The sequence below is a fragment of the Nyctibius grandis genome, chromosome 27 (assembly GCF_013368605.1).
Source record: "Nyctibius grandis isolate bNycGra1 chromosome 27, bNycGra1.pri, whole genome shotgun sequence".
Classification (NCBI taxonomy): domain Eukaryota; kingdom Metazoa; phylum Chordata; class Aves; order Nyctibiiformes; family Nyctibiidae; genus Nyctibius; species Nyctibius grandis.
The window spans coordinates 947,443-964,984 of record NC_090684.1 but is presented as its reverse complement, the minus strand read 5'-3'; the positions used below and the strand labels follow the sequence as shown (position 1 = coordinate 964,984).

General features: G+C 41.8%; 1 protein-coding gene across 1 annotated transcript; it reads left to right on the top strand.

The window, feature by feature from the left end:
• Positions 1-4,146: 4,146 nt before the first annotated feature.
• Positions 4,147-10,060, top strand: DDX20 (DEAD-box helicase 20). Its single transcript, XM_068419286.1, has 11 exons — positions 4,147-4,343; positions 4,423-4,517; positions 4,713-4,881; positions 5,163-5,277; positions 5,360-5,502; positions 5,886-6,024; positions 6,389-6,447; positions 7,146-7,228; positions 7,698-7,803; positions 7,889-7,990; positions 8,732-10,060. The coding sequence occupies exons 1-11, from the start codon at positions 4,148-4,150 to the stop codon at positions 9,829-9,831; spliced, it is 2,307 nt and encodes a 768-aa protein (XP_068275387.1). The 5' UTR covers position 4,147; the 3' UTR covers positions 9,832-10,060.
• The last annotated feature ends 7,482 nt before the right edge of the window (positions 10,061-17,542 follow it).

Here is a 17,542-nt window from a genome sequence, read left to right as displayed (position 1 = left end):
TTACATCTCGGCTGGCTGCATTTTGGTGACCTAGATCCTGTTCATGCTAGCTGAAAAATAATTTAGCAAACCTTGGTATGAAAGCATAACTATGATTAAAATGGACAGGAGCAAACTACTGGCACTTCTCACTGGTGTAGTTGAAATAACTACTCTGAACTGATACCCTGAGGTCTGCTTTCTTTTTATCTATACCTGCACCTGCAGTGACCTCCCCTCTCCCTGTACACTTTAAATTTCATCTGAAATTTGTAGAGTTCTGGATCCTTCTGAAGGATGTGCCTGACAAGGAACCAAATCCATTCAGCAGAAGGGCACAGAAATGAGCCTTAGATGGATGTAAGACCCCATCATCATCGTTATTATTTATAACAACTCCACGCACCAGGCTTGCTGGAAAAAATCCAAGACTTTGCCAATTACTAAAGCAACAAAGAAGATTCTGCTGCCCCAAAGACTTGCTACTCATTGGTAACTTGCCATCCAGCTTTTTTTTTTTTTTCAAAGGGCAAATGAATGCACAGGGTGCTTGGAGTCAATTTTTGGTGGTGAATATGAAGTCACTGTCTATGCTAATATCAATGGCCCTTTCACTGTAATGTGCTTTACTGTACAGAGAACAAATAGAGTTTCCATGGCAGTGTAAACACAAATACATACCACACTCTGAAGAGTGAGTCACACGTGCTGCAGAGAACGGAGAAAGTTCACTGTCTTCATCTGAACACATCTGGGAGAGGGGGATGAGATTATCTCACTTTAGAAGTATTTTATAAATATTATGTAAACCAAGATTTGTTCTGAATAATTCCATGTCTGGCAGATAGGAAAGACAAATCCTTTGAAGCTAAAGGAAAAAGACAAGACAGGTGCTTGTTTACAGTAGCAATGTTCAAATCTATAATGAATGTATTCTTAAAAGATATACACAACCCGATAGTTCTGGAAGCCAGTACACATTCCCTGTGAGCAGTTTGTCCCAGTCTTTCAAAGAGTTACAATGAGAATTTAGCTGTCACGAATGAAGAGTAAGTTCCACAGAAAGAGGAGATGGCTAAATCTGTGGTAACTACTTAGTACTAGTACTGAGTACTGGTCAAAATGTTTCTTTGCATTGCACGTGTTAGCCTTAGGAGGTCTCTGCACAATGCAAACTACACATTGAACGTGTGATACGGACCTTTCCTTGCTGCTGGGAGTTTGAAGACAAGTGCTTTATAGTCTGAAATAGCGAGAACCCGACCTTGAGTATCAGGAGCAAGCGTGATACTTCGTCACAGGTGTCTTGTAATATTATTTATCCAAAGCTGATAAATTGATATATAGATTCAGAGGAAAATGAATCTTGGATGGAATTAAAATCAAATATGTAATGTGCATTTCCTAACAGGGACAAAAAGGTGGTGAGCCCTGTAGTGGGGGAATAAAATGTGCACTCGGTAGATATGAAGGAAAGAGTTTTCCCTACCAAGAGTTTTCTTATAAGTCCCAAAAACTAGAGGTTGGTTTATGACCCCAAGCTAGAAAGCTTATATCCCTTCATAAGAACCAGTTATTTTTTTAATATTACAGCTCAGAAGGAGGTCTATCTACTTTTTTTACTAACCTAAATCCCTTCCCAGGACCTATTCTGCCTGCAGAATATTCAGATTAATTGTCAAGATTTCCAAAGACTGCTTTGAGCAGGAATACTTCCTTTGGATCTTACTGCAAGCAAAGCAATGTCATGGCAAAACTGCAGGTTCCTCTTGGCTGGGCTGACATGTGAACGTCGACAATGGGAATTCAGTACTTGAGAGTCACTGAGGTAAAACGAAGCCTGAAGGTTAGGGATGGCTATTTATACACTGACTCATGGCAGAGTACACAACGTACAGAGAGTTCAAAACACAGCAGCAGTAGTGGTTAAATTCTATGAGAATAAGGGTTAAGGGAGTAACAAACCCTTTAATTAGATCAACTGATACAGCTGCAGGTGCATGACCTAAATCTGACACAGCCCAGTCAGTGAGGGCCAAAACCAAAGGGAGGACAATAAATCTGCCAGTCATGGTGTTGAAGGGTTTCTCAGCATACAGACATTGAGATGGTTTGGAATCCGTCCCTCCAGCATCCTAAGGGAAATTAAATAAATACCTACAAACAGCAGCATCTTTCTGAATTAAGGTGGTGTATCTGAACGTCTCATTAACGAGGCACCACGGAGAATAATGTCAGTCTCCAGCTCACCTCGGTTGTATTGCAACATGCACGCAGCCGCAGGGGAGAGAAGGCATGGGTGAGGAAGAGAGGGAGAACAGTTCATTGCGATAGCTTTTTTGGGCTGTTTTATCACCTCTTCTCTGCCCTTCCCCCACGGGAACAGTCACTTCTGACTGTTCTTCATTGTCGGTTTAAATCACATCAATTTAAAAGGGTTATAAGAGGCTGTGTTTAATCAAACGTGTGTTATGTCCAGGTGTCTTTGTCTGTCTCCTTTCCCAGATTGAGCCAGAGATAATTATCTCATGTTGGAGACTTGTTTCCCCTTGAGGACCAACAGGGATATCCACTTAAAAATTAAAAAATAATTGGAACTAACAGAATGCTCGCAGACCGCTATCCTGTTACCTCTGCTCCGGGGCACAGTTCTCGCCCCTACCATCTGGTCCATCCCGACCGGGTAGAGGTGAGCTCTCCAAGCTCAAACTGTTCTTCTCAGTCCTGTGGGGCCCCACTCTTGGTTGGTACTGAGATATTCATATGAAAATATCATAATACTAAAAACTAACAACTGAATAGAATTTGCCAGACTTTTTATATAAACGTGAGGAATTTCAAAGGCGTGACAAAGCCTGTGGTACACCAAAGCCATTAAAATCCATTTAGGCTGCCTGGCAATGTAAGAATAATGGCACAATGTATGTGCTCGTACAGTAGAAGCCACTGTTGAGATTTTTCAAATCCCATTGCAACGAATGGGAACTGCACGTCCAGAGCCTCTGAGCTGCTATGACAATAAAAGCTGATAGGCATAAAACCGCCCACGATTAAAAATAAGTGGTCTACAGAGGGTAGTAAGTAATGCACATACAACAGATTAATACATTCGGCCTTTGCTGAAGTGAATACTATACTGTTAACTTTTTGTAGTACTCTGGCTTTTAAATCTTGTTTCTGTGTGCAGTAAGCTGTATCCCAGACACAGAGTGTTCAATGAGAAACTCATTTCTATCGTCAGGATGGTGGAAGGAGGGCTGAAACTAGAGGGGGCAGAACAAAATGTCGCCGCTCTTTCGTTACAGTAGGACAGCTGAGAGATTAGTGGCGACTGCTTTCTCTCCAAGCAGCTATAGATATTGGGCACCGACTGTCAGCAAGCTTGTTGACACTGTTTTGCCAACACGATCCATTTTGTGCTCCTCATCCTCTTTTGCAGCCTTCTGCATCACTCCTTTGCTGACCCTTCCTTTCCTCTTACGACCCTCTCTTTCGCCCTCCTCATTCCTCTCTTCTGACCGTTCCCTCCTGTCCCCCTCGCGCTGCTGGCCAGGCCCTGGACTTGTCCATCCTCCGCCATCCCTCGAGCCCAGCTTCTCTCGGCGGTGCAGCTTTATGCTCTAGTTAAAGCTGTTTTTTGTGGAGCTTGTGGCAGGGCCTCCAGCTCTCACCGGTTTACTTCCACTCACGTAACACAGAGCTTTTGTCCTCTGTGATTATTGTAAATTTAAGCTTTTGTGCTGTTCATAAAACAAATGACCCAGGAACATTGGAATTTTGTGCTCTTCATAAACCAAATGACCCAGGGATGTACGGAAGGCTGTTTAGCTGCAAAGGCTTATGCTGTTTAGCTGCAAAGGTTTATCTTTCTCCACCTCAAGGACTGCTGTTTCATAAACACCATCATTAATTGCCTCTGTGCAGACAAAAGCCCCTATTACGGTACACACAAACCAGGCCCCGTCAGCCCGGCTGAGGCGGCCCCCGCCGCCCCCCCGCCGCGCGCGCACAGGCGGCCCCGCGCGCCCGCGCCCGCCAATCGGCGTCCGCGGCGCCCCCTGGCGGCAGGTGGGCCGAGGGGGGGTTCGCCCAGTGCGCGTGCGCGGCGCGGGCCAAAGGCGCGTCTCGCGAGGCGCCGCGCGCCGCCCCTTCCTGCCCGCACACCAAGATGGCGGCGCCCGCGGACGCGCCGGCGGCGGCTGAGGGACGGTTCCGCACGCGCGACGTGCTGGTGCCCGGCGGCCCGTCCGACTTCGGGTCGCTGCTGCTGTCGGCGCCGGTGCTGGCGGGGCTGGAGGCGGCGGGGTTCCACAGGCCGTCGCCGGTCCAGCTGAAGGCCATCCCGCTGGGGCGCTGCGGCCTGGGTGAGCGGGCGGGCGGGCGCGGGGCCGGGCGCGGGGCTGGGGGCGCGCTGCGGCCTCCGGTGACCTCTGCTCTTTGCAGATCTCATCGTGCAGGCCAAGTCTGGCACTGGCAAAACCTGCGTGTTCTCCACCGTCGCCCTGGACGCGGTGCTGCTGGAGAGCCCCGCCACGCAGGTGAGCCCCGGCGCCGGCTGCTGCCGCGCGCTGCCCGGGGGTGGGGGGGCTTTGTGAGAGGGGATCGCTCTTTTTATTGGGAAAGCGGCATTGTCGCCTGTGAGATACAGTATTTGAAATCATCACGACTCTATTATGGGCTTTAACCTTCAGAACCGCTCTGCAGCTTTCAGAATTAATCCTTGGCCCTTACAGATTCTGATCTTGGCTCCTACGCGAGAGATTGCTGTGCAGATTCATGCTGTAATCACAACTATTGGAATAAAGATGGAAGGCTTGGAATGCCACGTCTTCATTGGAGGGACTCCTTTGAACCAGGACAAAAGCAGACTAAAGAAGTGCCACATAGCAGTTGGCTCCCCAGGTATGGGCGTGCTTCGTTGTCCTTCAGATACCGTGTGATACTTCACAGTACAGTAGCTGGTGCTTTTGAAATTTGGGTTCCTTTTTTTTTAATAACGGGGTAGTTTTAAAGGGCAGTGCAAGAGATATTTAGACTAGATGTTTTTAGTGGGAGATTATTCCAAAACATGCCTTTTTTTAAAGGCTTATTAAAATCAATTTAAAAAAAAATTACAAAATTCATCATTAGAATATTTCAGTTAAAATTTTTGAAGTTCCTTTTACTTTTTTCTTCATATGTAGGTCGAATAAAACAGCTCATAGAGTTGGATTACTTGAATACAGCCAGTATCCGGCTTTTCATTCTTGATGAGGCAGACAAGCTTCTAGAAGAAGGCAGCTTTCAGGAACAAATCAAGTAAGAAAAAACATTTCTCTCATGCATTTATCAGTAGATTAGATACATATTTGTTAGTCATTCCTATTTCTTTGTCTTACAGTTGGATTTACTCTTCACTACCGGCCAATAAACAGATGCTTGCTGTTTCAGCTACTTATCCTGAATCATTAGCTAATGCTTTGACCAGGTACATGAGAGAGCCAACATTTGTGAGGTTGAACCCTACTGATCCAAGTCTCATTGGTAAGTAGAAGTTCATTTATGGTGATACTGTTATCAGTAGATTAAGAAGAGTATACAAAAATGAAAACTTGTACCTTTAAAATTTGTGATTCTTTGTAATTTTCCTCCACAGATGAGTTGATTAGTTTATGAAGTATTTATTCCCAGTGTTGATGTATTTAAAACATTAGTGATGAATGTAAATTCCTGATTTTTCTATCTCTTCAAAAAATATTTCAACATTTTAAGAATAACCTGTCCTGTGGGTTCTTACTTGGCACGTGTGTGTGGTTGTTTAAATTTAAAGTCTTTGTTCTAGCTGCAGTGACACATGTTGACAGCAGCATACTGTGCATGTTTTATGGAGATCCTTAATCTGATAGGTTTCTTGGTTTCATGCTCAGGGCTGAAGCAGTATTACAAAATTGTGAATTCCCATCCGCTTCCACATAAAACATTTGAGGAAAAAACCCAGCACCTACAGGAGCTGTTCAGCAAGATTCCATTTAATCAAGCCTTAGTCTTCTCAAATTTGCATAGCAGGTAATAAATTTGAAATAAAATCTGTAAAAAGCATGTTCTAAAGTAGTGGTTGTAATGTCCAGTCATGGATAAACTTACATAGACCTTCTATAAAGTCTCAAAGTAGTATGCAGATTTCAGATCTGAAGTACAGGCAGAGGAATGCAGTATGAAATACTGAAAATAAAGGAATTCTTTACCGTGAAGATAAAGAGTTTAGAGTACAGTGAGACCTGGTACCCAGTTGTCATTTTCTGTCTGTGAGGTGACTGTTCTAGACATAAAGATGAAAGTGACAATTTTAGAATGTGATCCTGGCTGTAAAGAATAGCTGGTTGTTAGTCTGCAGGTTTGTTTACAATTTTCATTCTGTGTATTCTGTCAGGGCTCAACATCTAGCTGAAATACTGACATCCAGAGGCTTTCCTGCTGAGTGCATTTCAGGTGAGTCCATTCAAAACTTTCTGATTCTGTTGAAGTTGTGCATAAATGTGACCTAAAATAGGGAAATTAATTTTAAATCTTGGTTTGCCTGGCCTCTAGTTAAATAACTAAGAATAGCATTTGAATCTTCATAGTCCTTTAGGACTTGATCAATGTAAAAATTAATTAATGTTTAACTTTCTTGTTTTCAAATTTGTTTGAGAGTCATTTTTATGAATGTCCAGATGAGTGCATTGGCTTATTTGTAAAGAGAAAGTTTTCTTACATTTGCAGGTTGAAGCAGTGTTTCTTTGGAATGCAGATGTTGAATTTCAATCTTTTCTATTTCAGGCTTCTCTATAAAAAGCTGATAGCTGGCACCTAATGTTTATTAGAAACCTTGATTTTTTTACTTTAGTGTTTTCCATGGCTTATGTGTTTAAGTAGAATTTATCTAAAGTCAGTGTTGTTCAAGTGGATTAAGTATCTACGTAATTGGTTTCTCTTTAAAAACAAGCAAAAGAATTATTTTTGTAATGGATTTCCTTATATTCAAGTTTTTGTTCGTTCCTTGTTTACTCATTTGGAACTGATGTTTGAGGAAGTTTCTCTCAACCTTATTTCTGATCTCATCTACAGTTTCACAAAGCAGTGTTTTCCAGCATTTGAGGGGCATAAACTGGAAGAATGTAATCTGTTTGTAATTTCTGTCTTTTTAGGCAGCATGAATCAAAATCAACGCCTTGATGCTATGGCTAAATTAAAGGAATTCCACTGTAGAGTTCTGATTTCCACAGACTTGGTGAGTTAGTATTTTATAGCATCTATATTGTATTGTCCATAAAGTTACTTCAGAGAATTGGATTTGACTTGGAATTGATCCCAAACAACTTTAAATGGAGCAGTGGTTATGCTTGAGGCACTCTCAGCTTTTTGTGGCTGTCTTTTTCTCTTCAGTTGATGGTTTGAGGCCCTGTCATGAAAGATTACTGCATGCTGTCAAGTTGAATTTTTTGATGCTGGGGGAAAAAAAACGTGCTTGTATTCGATATGTAGAAGGCATAAGCAAAAGGATCCCTAGTTGTCATGGTCCTAATGCAATATGCTTATTTCACATGTAATACTGTAAACTGGAAAACTGCGGGTGCTTTATGATGTATTGGAACACCGAAAAGTTACTGTATGTGCAATTACTTCTGAATGTATTTATTTAAAGGTCTGTTCAGCAAATTCAATTATCTATTCCCTTCTCTCCTCCTCACTTTCTCAAGACATCCCGTGGAATTGATGCTGAAAAAGTGAATCTAGTTATCAACCTGGATGTACCTGTAGACTGGGAAACATACATGCATCGTATTGGCAGAGCTGGGCGCTTTGGTAAAAACACTCATGTGGATTTCTTGAGCTTATGCTGGCTTCACTGGCTGTCGTTGGGTAATTACCTTTCTGTTGTCTATCACAGGAACTTTAGGCTTGTCTGTGACATACTGCTGCCGCGGAGAGGAAGAAAACACGATGATGAAAATTGCTCAGAAATGTAATCTTCAGCTTCTTCCTCTACCAGGTATGCTCCGTCCTATGAATGCAACTATTTTTTTGTTGGTTGTTTTCTGTTTATTCAAAGCTTCAGACAAGTCCACAGGGAACTGACGCCTATCTTCTCTGCTGAAGTTGCATTAATTTTGGTACAGGCTTTTCATACTCTTGTGCTGATGACTACTTGTGTAACTGCTGCAGTCGTGCGAAGCAATAGAAAATGAACTTAGTGCATGCCCATGGACGGGGAGTGGAACTCTGCATCCAACTGTTGCTTGAGCAAAATGAACTTAGTGCATGCCTATGGATAGGGAGTGGAACTCTGCAACCAACTGTCGCTTAAACAACTACATAACTACTTGGATTCCCAGCTATTAAGCCTTTCTTAGGCTGTAAGATACAGTAGGAGAAGGAAGGAATAATTGAAACAACAAGATTTGCTACCCTTGCTTTGCCGGAAGCTGTTCTACTAGAAACGTAGCATTTGCCGCCTTGCATGAGTTCTAATTTTTTATCTGTAAGTAGGATATGATAAATAGGTGACAAGTAGCGTAGTGCAGTGCTGTTGGTCTTGATCAACTTTTTGATGCCTTCCACAAAGAAAATGTTCTGGCTTGGTTCTCCTGACTCCAGGAGTTGAAGGGGTCAGTTTAACTTAACATGTCTTAACATCTTTTCTGCGATTTTGCAAAGCTTTGCTTCGGTACTCCTTTGAGTTCTGGAGAGGGATGCACCTAATGGAGTGCCTGCTTGTTTCCCTTTTGTGCAGAGCCTATACCTCCTGGGATGATGGACCAATTTGAAGATGGGGAGGTAGAAGTCAAACCTGTTATACATACAGGTGCTACAGTGAATTCTGACACTGTGTGTCTTAGACCAGAGGAACCAGTACTGCAGCCTGTCCAAAATAGTTTTTCAGAGGTACCTCAACCTCTTTCTAATCTTCCAGATAATTCTTCTGTAGAAAGGCCAAAAAAGGCTCTGAAGCAAAAGCAGATAAAAAAGTGCACAAGTTCTGCAAATACAGAAAAAAGTAGCAGAAAACCCCAAACGTCCAGTTGTCCCACAGAACAGAAGAATCAAGACAAAACTGTCTCCAGAACAGACGGACAACATGATGCTCAGTCTCCAGATGAGGAGGCCTTAAAAAAAAACCTTCCCAAGATTCCGTGCTTGTCTTCTTTCAAAAACCAACAGAATAATCCCTGGAGCTTCTCAGAGTTTGTTGAAGACTATGAGTATTTCATTAAAGAAGGGCTGGAGAGAGAGGTTGAAATTTTAAGAAGCTATTCGGGCCCAGGAGGACAATGTGAGCACCCCAGAAATGGTGGTGTAGAGTGGAAAGAGGTGGAACATAAACCAGAGATGGTAGCAAATGGTGGTGTGTCTGGTGACAGCGATGGTTCGTACAGTTCCAGGGTTTCCTCCAATAGTAGGGGAAATAACTCATGCTTTGAAGCATTTTCGGATACGCAGGAGAAGAATGCTGTTCCCACGATGCGTCAGGGTCGTGCAGGCTTCTGTCCCACACCAGAGAAGCCTCGGGAGCTATCGCGAGTCCCGGAGCAAAATCAAGCGAAAAAGAAAGTTCTGAAACAAAACGCTAAACAAAAGAAAAGCCATTACCATCAACTCCCTAGTTCTTCCACAAGGAAGACTGAAGATGGCTGTTCCTGCAGCTCTTGGGATGATGGTGTTACCGATGAGGCTTGGAGTTACAAAAACTACTGGAAATCTTATTATCAAGCGTGGCAAAACTACTATGCTGCAGTGTCTCACTACAGGAGAAGTTACAGACAGTTTCACTGGATGAATGCCTATCACGTCAACTCGGTCTATCTTCAGGAACTGCTGAAAGGTGGTGACTGATGTAAGGACACTGCTGTTGGGGACGGGCTGGTTGGTACCGTGAGTGGATGTTATCTGTGAAAACATAACTGCTGGTCTACAAGTGCATTGACAAACATAAACAGATGTTGTTTAAAGTTGGAGAAAAATGTGTCTCTTTCATAAGCAAGCCGTGTCTAGGTAAATGTTTTTTACATGCATTCCAGTGATGGTGTTACAACAAGTTGTTAATAAAAGGAAATGAAAGACAGCTGGATGTTCACTTGCAATGTTTGCAGCCCAAAGTAAACAAAGGAAGATAAAAGGCAGCTACTTACACATAAGAAACCTCAGTGAGGAGAAAATACAAACCAACCCCAGTTTTATTTGCTTGACTTGTCTCTTCCATGTGACTTCTGGGTGAAGATGAATTCACTGTACGACTACATAATCTGTTTATAGTTGGAGATCATTCCATTTTCCATAATTGTCTTGTTGACCACCAGGCACTGATTATACACTAGTGAAGTGGCAGAGTGAAACTTGCATCTCAATGCCTGTATTGCTAATTTAAATCCGGTTAATTAACATTGTATAAATAACATTTCTATAGCTAGGTGTCTGGCAAGCTGTGCAGTAGAGGATGGTTTAATTATGTAGAAAATGTGCAGCAATCATAATTGTTCTGTCCCTCTGGGTGCAGCAATATCAGAGTTGCCACATTTACAGGAAAGCTTTAATTAGAAATGAAATTACCTATTAGTACTAAAACTAATTGGTATGTCCTGTTTGGGTTGCACTGCCTTGTATGTAGCTGTCCTGAAGCAGGAGAAGAGGAGAGTAGTGGCTGGCGTAGGGTATTGACCCTAGATTGACTCCACACTGATTTTGAAACTTCGTCCTCAGGCTTTCATATGTTTGCGATCATAAAGGCAGATTTCTTCAGCTAGTTTCTTTGATTTCTCAAAGTTCACCAGAGCAGGTACAGTCTGTTGCTTTTTTTTTTTTTTTTCCCCCTTGAGCAAGCAGAGTAAGGCTGGAATTTCCTTAGTAAAAGCACTGTTTCCTACCTGCTGTGAACTGTGCTTCCAAGGAGACTTACGCCTTTAATTTGATGAAATGGATGTCTTCAGGAATGCTTGATTGCTCACTCTCAGCAGCTTTCAAATTCATTGAGAAATACGTTTTCACTTAGCTTGCCTTGACCATTCCTAATGTTCTTGCAAAATTCCCTGTGCAAATCTGGTGGTGTCCCTGGCAGCAGTTTTGACCTTTTTGTGCAGTGATGGGTCTAAACTTTATACCACGCTATTCAGACTCTCTTCACTGTGCAGGAGAACTGTGAGATTGATTTAGCTCATGAGTGGCACGGAAAGTTAGGTGGGCAAGCAAGGGTGCTGGCCTGCATGGGGCGGGTTTGTGCTGTCCTGCAGCTGGGGCAGTGGTGGCCTCTGGTGGGTGTCAACCTTACTGCAAGAGAGACACGGGATCTGTAAGTGCTTCCGTTCAGCTCTGACTTGGTGGGTGTTGGAGGTCACCTCGTAAGTAATTTTAATTTCTGCTTAATAAAAAGAAGAAATCTACAGCATCATCTTGGTATTTGTGGCACATACTCTGTTTAATCCAGATTGGATACATCAGGTACAGCAGTGGCACAAGACTCAATACTGTAAATGATATACAAGTTTCAACATATGCACTACAATTCCAAAAGAAGACAACAGGAAACTTGGTTCTTCTAGAAAGTTGTTCTCAAATGAAGCTACCTGCAGTTGTATACAGTACATTTTGTATCTGTCCTCTGATGTTTGTAAGCAAAGCCCATTTATAGTACGAAAATAGAAAATAATAAAGTTGAGAGCTTCTCAGAACATAAAACTTCTAAAGAAAACACCATTGCATTGGAATGCGTTACTGATTTATCAAAAATATACCATCACACGCGGTTTGTCAGATACTTCCTTGGTCCGAGGAGCCAGTGGGAGCTCCCAGTCATAGTTGCAACAGAACAGAGAAGAGCATTCGATATGGTTGGTAACTTCTCACCCAGACAGTTGTGTGGCTTCTGTGACTAGCACTAGTTTAAATCAAAATGAAAAGAAACACGTGCACACATATACACACAAAGGAACAGACTATTGACTGAGAACAAAACTCAAGAAGGAATTTTCACAAGCTCTTTGTCACCTGGTCTTTTGACTGATCCACCTGAAGTTTTTCTGGCACAGTTTCTGCATTCTGAACGTAAGTAGCAGTACTTTTCTGGTACACTTTCTCAAGAGTTCTCTATGGTATTTTGTAGGTGTTCATGAACTGAGCTTCACTTACTGAAAGAGGAGGTATTGAATTCTGTACAGCTTGTATAATTGGCAAAGAGAGGTGAAATGACTTCTTGGAGGTCACTTAGTGATTCATCAAGACTATCAGGAGTAGAACATAGGTTCCTGATGCTAACTCTCCTAGCTCTAATCAATGTGCACCTTGCCTTCTGTTTGCTTTTAAAGTTTTAGAAAGATGAAACCATTATGAAGATGGTCCATCATTAAATGTGCAGCCTAAAAACTTAAGCTCTGAAGTCATGTATCTAGTGCAGTTGCTTAAAGTGTTGGAGAAAAATAAGTGACTTTTTTTTTTAAATCAATTAAGATATATTTGGTGGGTAAATTATGTAGGAAAGGTGTATTCACCCAATTTTAAAAGCAGAATAAAGTCTTCAGTTCAAAGCTTCTGATGTTTGCAAGCCATGCATGAATGGTGACTTTGTAACTCTGCCATAGTCCAACACAGAAAAAATATTACAGGATCCAAGGGATGTTTGCAACGCATAAATTAAATGTGATTTTTAATATACTGAATTTGCTCTATAATACATGTAAGATACTACAAGTTTACAAGCTCTTTACTTAAAAAAAGCAAAATATTTGAAGAAACGTTGCTTTCTTTAGCTGGTATTAATCTGGTTTTCATGCACACCCCTTAAGCTGTCTAAACTAGAATGATAAACGATTTGCAGTACTGGTATATTACCAACAGTTTCAGGTTAAACAAGTAGCATTGATTCAAATTTTAGTATTTCTGGCAACAGTGAAGAAGGATGTATTTTGAATTACCTATTAACTTTATTCCACACTGAAGCCATGTGTGTTACTTAGTTTACCTTTTCCCCAGTTCACTTGTAACAATGATAATTATTTGACAAACAAAAGTAGTCTCTGGGATAAGAATTTTCTGTAGAAGGTTTTATATTCCTCTTATGCTTGTAGCTAACTTGCAGTGTGGAAAGGAGAATAATTTAACGTGGTGTGGGGGAGTATAATGGCAGCAAGAGAGGAAAAAATAAGGAAAGAATTATGGCTGAACAGCAGGGGGAAAATCCTTGACATTGAGATCTATTAGTCTGGAATAAGGTCTCCAGGGAAGCGGTGGGAGACCCTTGCTTGGAGAATTCTAAATCTAATCTAGGGAAAGCAATGCAATATATTGCAGTGGAGGATCTTGTGCTAGAGGAGGATGGATTACATTTTTTAATTCTTTAATTTTTATGTACCAAGATGTGTTATTTGGGGCCTCTTCTTTATGAGTGCCCTTAAGATTTTTAAGGAAAAGGAAAGTAAAAGGTGAATTTTAGGAAGAGTCAGTGTAAGGCAAAGCCTAAATGTGAAGGGTATTTCTCATCATTCTTTGCTAATTGGGTGAGAGTCCTTCTATTAGCAGCCCAATACCAGGTGAGAAGAGAGTAAATCTATTAATAGAATATGCTAAAAATCTGTGGAAATACTTTTCCCTCAGAAAAGGCTTTGGAAAGGAAACAAAATGCTTGGAAAAAGGTGTTGCTCCTTTGATATTTTTAATATTGCTTTATGAAAGACTCAAAAAAATAATCCCCTTCCACTTGCTTTTTGTACAAACAATCCATTTTTATATATTTTTTAATGAGCTTATCTAAAACTATAAAAAGTCACAAGGAATTAGGGGGAGGGAAAGGCTTTTGAAATGAACTGCCAACGTACTGTTGACATTTTGTTGAGCAGTCTTGCTAATCAGGCTGTTTTGTACCACCTGCCTTTCAGAAAGGGATCAGGACTAGAGCCTACCCATGTTTCTGGATGCTTCTCCCGGAGGTAGCCCACACCTGAAGAAGCCCGCTTCCATCTGCATCAGGAATGACCAGGATTGCAGGGGTATGTGCTGGTTTTTGTGTCTGTGTCAGTGTGTGTGTGTGGCCCTGGGCATGCATGGCAGTGGGGAAAGGGAGAGGGACGCTGGTAAGGCAGGCAGTACTGGGGACTGCTGGAGAGAATGGTCCAAATCCTTCAGTTAAAATTCTAGCTTAGGAATTTTCGGGATTGGCTTTGCTTTATCTCAGCAATGGTTTGTAAGTTGCTATTTATAAAGAGCCTTGCAGTTTAGTAAAGCTAATTGCCTCCCTTTGTTGTAGGAGTGTCTGTAGTGCAGTTCCCATGCTCTTCTGTGCAAATGCTTTCCCTTCTTCCCTGCATTTCACTTGCAGGGTGCTATGTTATGCCCTACCAACACTGACACGACGGCGATAGTCCTGTTTTTGCTGTTTCAATGGATGCACAGTGCTCTCATAATGAGGACGGGGCTGTGTTGGGTAATCCAGGGAGCTTTTGTACAAGCATATTTTCAAGTGCTTTTGGAAGCATTAGTCTATTTCAAATCAGTGTATAAAGGGAGCTAATGCCTCCGTTAAAAATATTTTAGCCCTGTCCTCTAGGCTCAGACTGCCTTAATTTTGTCTGTCTTTATCCTCTGGAAGTCTGTACTGAGGTACTGACTGCATGGGGTAGCACCTGCTAAGGTAATGGTAGAAGAGGCAAGCCATATATTTTTGAGCAAGGATAACAATGATTCCTCTTCCATGGAAGAGAACAAAGGCCATGGCTGCCTTGACAATCTGAGCCCAAGCAGCCACCCAGAAACCCCAAGGATGGCTTTCCTTACTTTTTTTTTTTTGCCTCTTAAAAATGCTGATTTTTTTTTTTCCAAAAAGCGTTTTGATTGATAGCAATTAAATGCACCAACAGTGCTTTAGACAAGGGCTGCCATGATTGCTATTTACAGATAAAGCAATGGGCCCAGAGAGAGGAAGTGGTTTGTTTACCACTCCACAGTAAATCAGGAATAAGAAAGGCAGCACCAAGAATCCGTGTTGAGTCCCTGACTCTTTGTAGTCATTTACTCCTGCCCATGGGAAGGAACACTGTACCCTGTTAGCACTGTAGCATTTAACCCTCGTTCTGTGCCAGTGTAAATGAGGTTGCAAGGTGGTAAGTGGTGGAGAGCAAGGCCTCTGATCTACAAGGGTGAGGGTGTTCAGATGGGGAGCAGGTGATGACGAGTAATGAAATTACAGCAAAGGAAAGATTAAATTAAAACATAAGAAAAACTCAATCATGGTAAGATTAACTGCAATATAACCTTCTACAGGAAGCAGTAAAGGCAGAGCATTTTCATCATTCAACAGGACTAAACATAGTTTTCAGTAACATATTACAGCACTGGAATAAATTGCTCTAAGCTGGTGCAGCTGCTGAAGGCTTAGCCGTAGCCCTAATATTCCTAGAATGTGGCAGGTTTCGAAGGAGGCTGTTGAATTAATGCATCAGCTGTCTGAGTGCACTCTGCAGACTAATAGATTAGGAGTGCTAACAAAGCGGATTGCTAGCTCATGTGTTTAAGTCAGCATGTAGGTCTATTTATCTACCTATACATGTATGTGTCTATTTATTTATATATGTTTATGTGTATATAAATATTACATCAGGATAGATTATGACAGATGGTAAAAAAAAGTCATCCCTTTGCTGAATCAGCCTCAAACATGCTTTGAGTAGTTTTTAACTCTAGTGTTGGTAAAATCACTGTTCAGAAACAGGACACTTGAAATGTTTCCTTATTATCTACAAGCTGTCGGGGGCCAGGTGCATCGCCGTTCGTGGGTGTGTGTAGGGCCTTGAAGAGGCATTTGTGCATGACTACAATAATTAGCCAGACAGTGTATGACAAGTGAAAAGGGGGGTGACTCTGTTCCTCACTCTGCCCTTCGTGGATCACACCTGTTATGAAAAGGGGACTCGAGAAAGGCAGAATGGAAGAAAAAAGTTACTCTTCTTAGCGGGGGGGAAAAATCAGTTATGTTCAGGGCTTTGTATTTCCTTACAATAAATCATTCCTAGAAGGATCTCAGAAAGAGGTGCTAGGACTGACCACAGCTTGGTTAGAAGTATTAACTTCTTGGCAGTACCACCCAGTGTTCCTTCAGTTTTTGGTTGGCTAGGAGTGCGTGACTTTTCCCAAACTAAGTGTAGAACTGCAAGAAGATGATGCTGTCTGTACCACACTTTATCAAATGTTTTCCAAACTCCAGTACTGCTCCCCCTTCTCAAGTGGATGCAAGCTGTAGATCCTGTGCTGGCACTGGAGAACTAAAATTGCTGACCTAGTCTACCCCTAAAATCAGTGCAACCCAGAAGCCATTGATGAGAAAACTGGAGCCTTAAGACTGTGGAAAAAGCCAAATACCTCTCTGTCCATGCAAGATATTTGGCTCCGGGGTTAATTATCAAGTATAGATCCAGACATTTTTTGGCTATTATTTACAATGGGTTGTATGTCCAGTGCTAGCAAAGAAATTTATATATAGAAAACAAAAATAAAAAAAGCATGGGCATACACTACAAGAAACCTCTGTCAGACTGACGAATGCTTGATGCAGTTGAGTTCAGTGCTTTCTCATTCTTTGCCATTTGTGTGTACAGTGTTAAAAAAGAGTTCTACCTTTTTTTTTTTCCTTTTTAAAAATACAGAACTGGTAGTCTAGTCACACTCTTACAAGTAAGTGGTAACAAAAATAGAAAGCAGATACCCATGTGGGACTAAAACTCTACTAAAGCCTGTCTCTTTTTTTTTTCCACAAATATGTTTTCACAGACAATAATTAGCAGACAAACACACTGTTTGCAATTGCACTGTATTGACTTAAAAGGCGGATACAAAATTGTCTAAATAAAGAATGCCATCCAGGGTGAAATAGTTGTGTGTGTGTGTGCGTGTGCACATGTATGTGTGACACATGCTTGTGTTTTCCTACTGTGCACCCAATCATGGAAACATGCTCTGCTCTTTGTAATTCAGTGTTGCTCTGATGTAGTTCTGCTGCACACTCGCACACACACACACAGAGGAATGGAAATAGATTTCTGTGACAGGTGGCTTCTTTGTCTAAATCTTTTTCTATAAAAGAAAAAAAATGTGAAATTTTAGTTGGTTTAAAGGTTCTGCTCCATGAAGAAAAAAATTTCACAAAATCCATTGTTTTTCACCTTTTCAGTCATTTCCTCATGAATAAATATTATCCATTAAAAACCTTTAAAAAGGTGCTGCGATACACAGTGTTATATTTCCGTTTTCTTTATTGACCCTCTCGTTGCCATGATGATTCTTTCCCTCCAGCCTCCGCAGGTGACTTTTGCCCTGTACCATGGCACAACAGGTGCTCTCCATGCAGGTTTTTCCTTTAACCAGCCTCTTCCTCCCTTTCCTAATCCTTCCTCAGTCCACAGCATGAATGGGAGTCTGAAGAAAGCTGCCTCGTTAGGTCTCCATTGCTAATTCGATGACAAAATGTCAGGTTGGTCCATCCAGGCACAATTTGCAGCAAGAAAGGAACATGGAGGTGTGGAGGGAGAGGGGCACTGGTCTTCCAGCCTCCTTCTGTGCATGAGACGTC

Excerpts from the sequence above, each read along its gene's own strand:
- DDX20 (XM_068419286.1), top strand. The coding sequence starts at position 4,148 with ATGGCGGCGCCCGCGGACGCGCCGGCGGCGGCTGAGGGACGGTTCCGC. Across the intron at positions 5,503-5,885 it reads TACTGATCCAAGTCTCATTG|GGCTGAAGCAGTATTACAAA; the intron begins GTAAGTAGAAGT and ends TTTCATGCTCAG. Across the intron at positions 6,025-6,388 it reads TTCTCAAATTTGCATAGCAG|GGCTCAACATCTAGCTGAAA; the intron begins GTAATAAATTTG and ends GTATTCTGTCAG.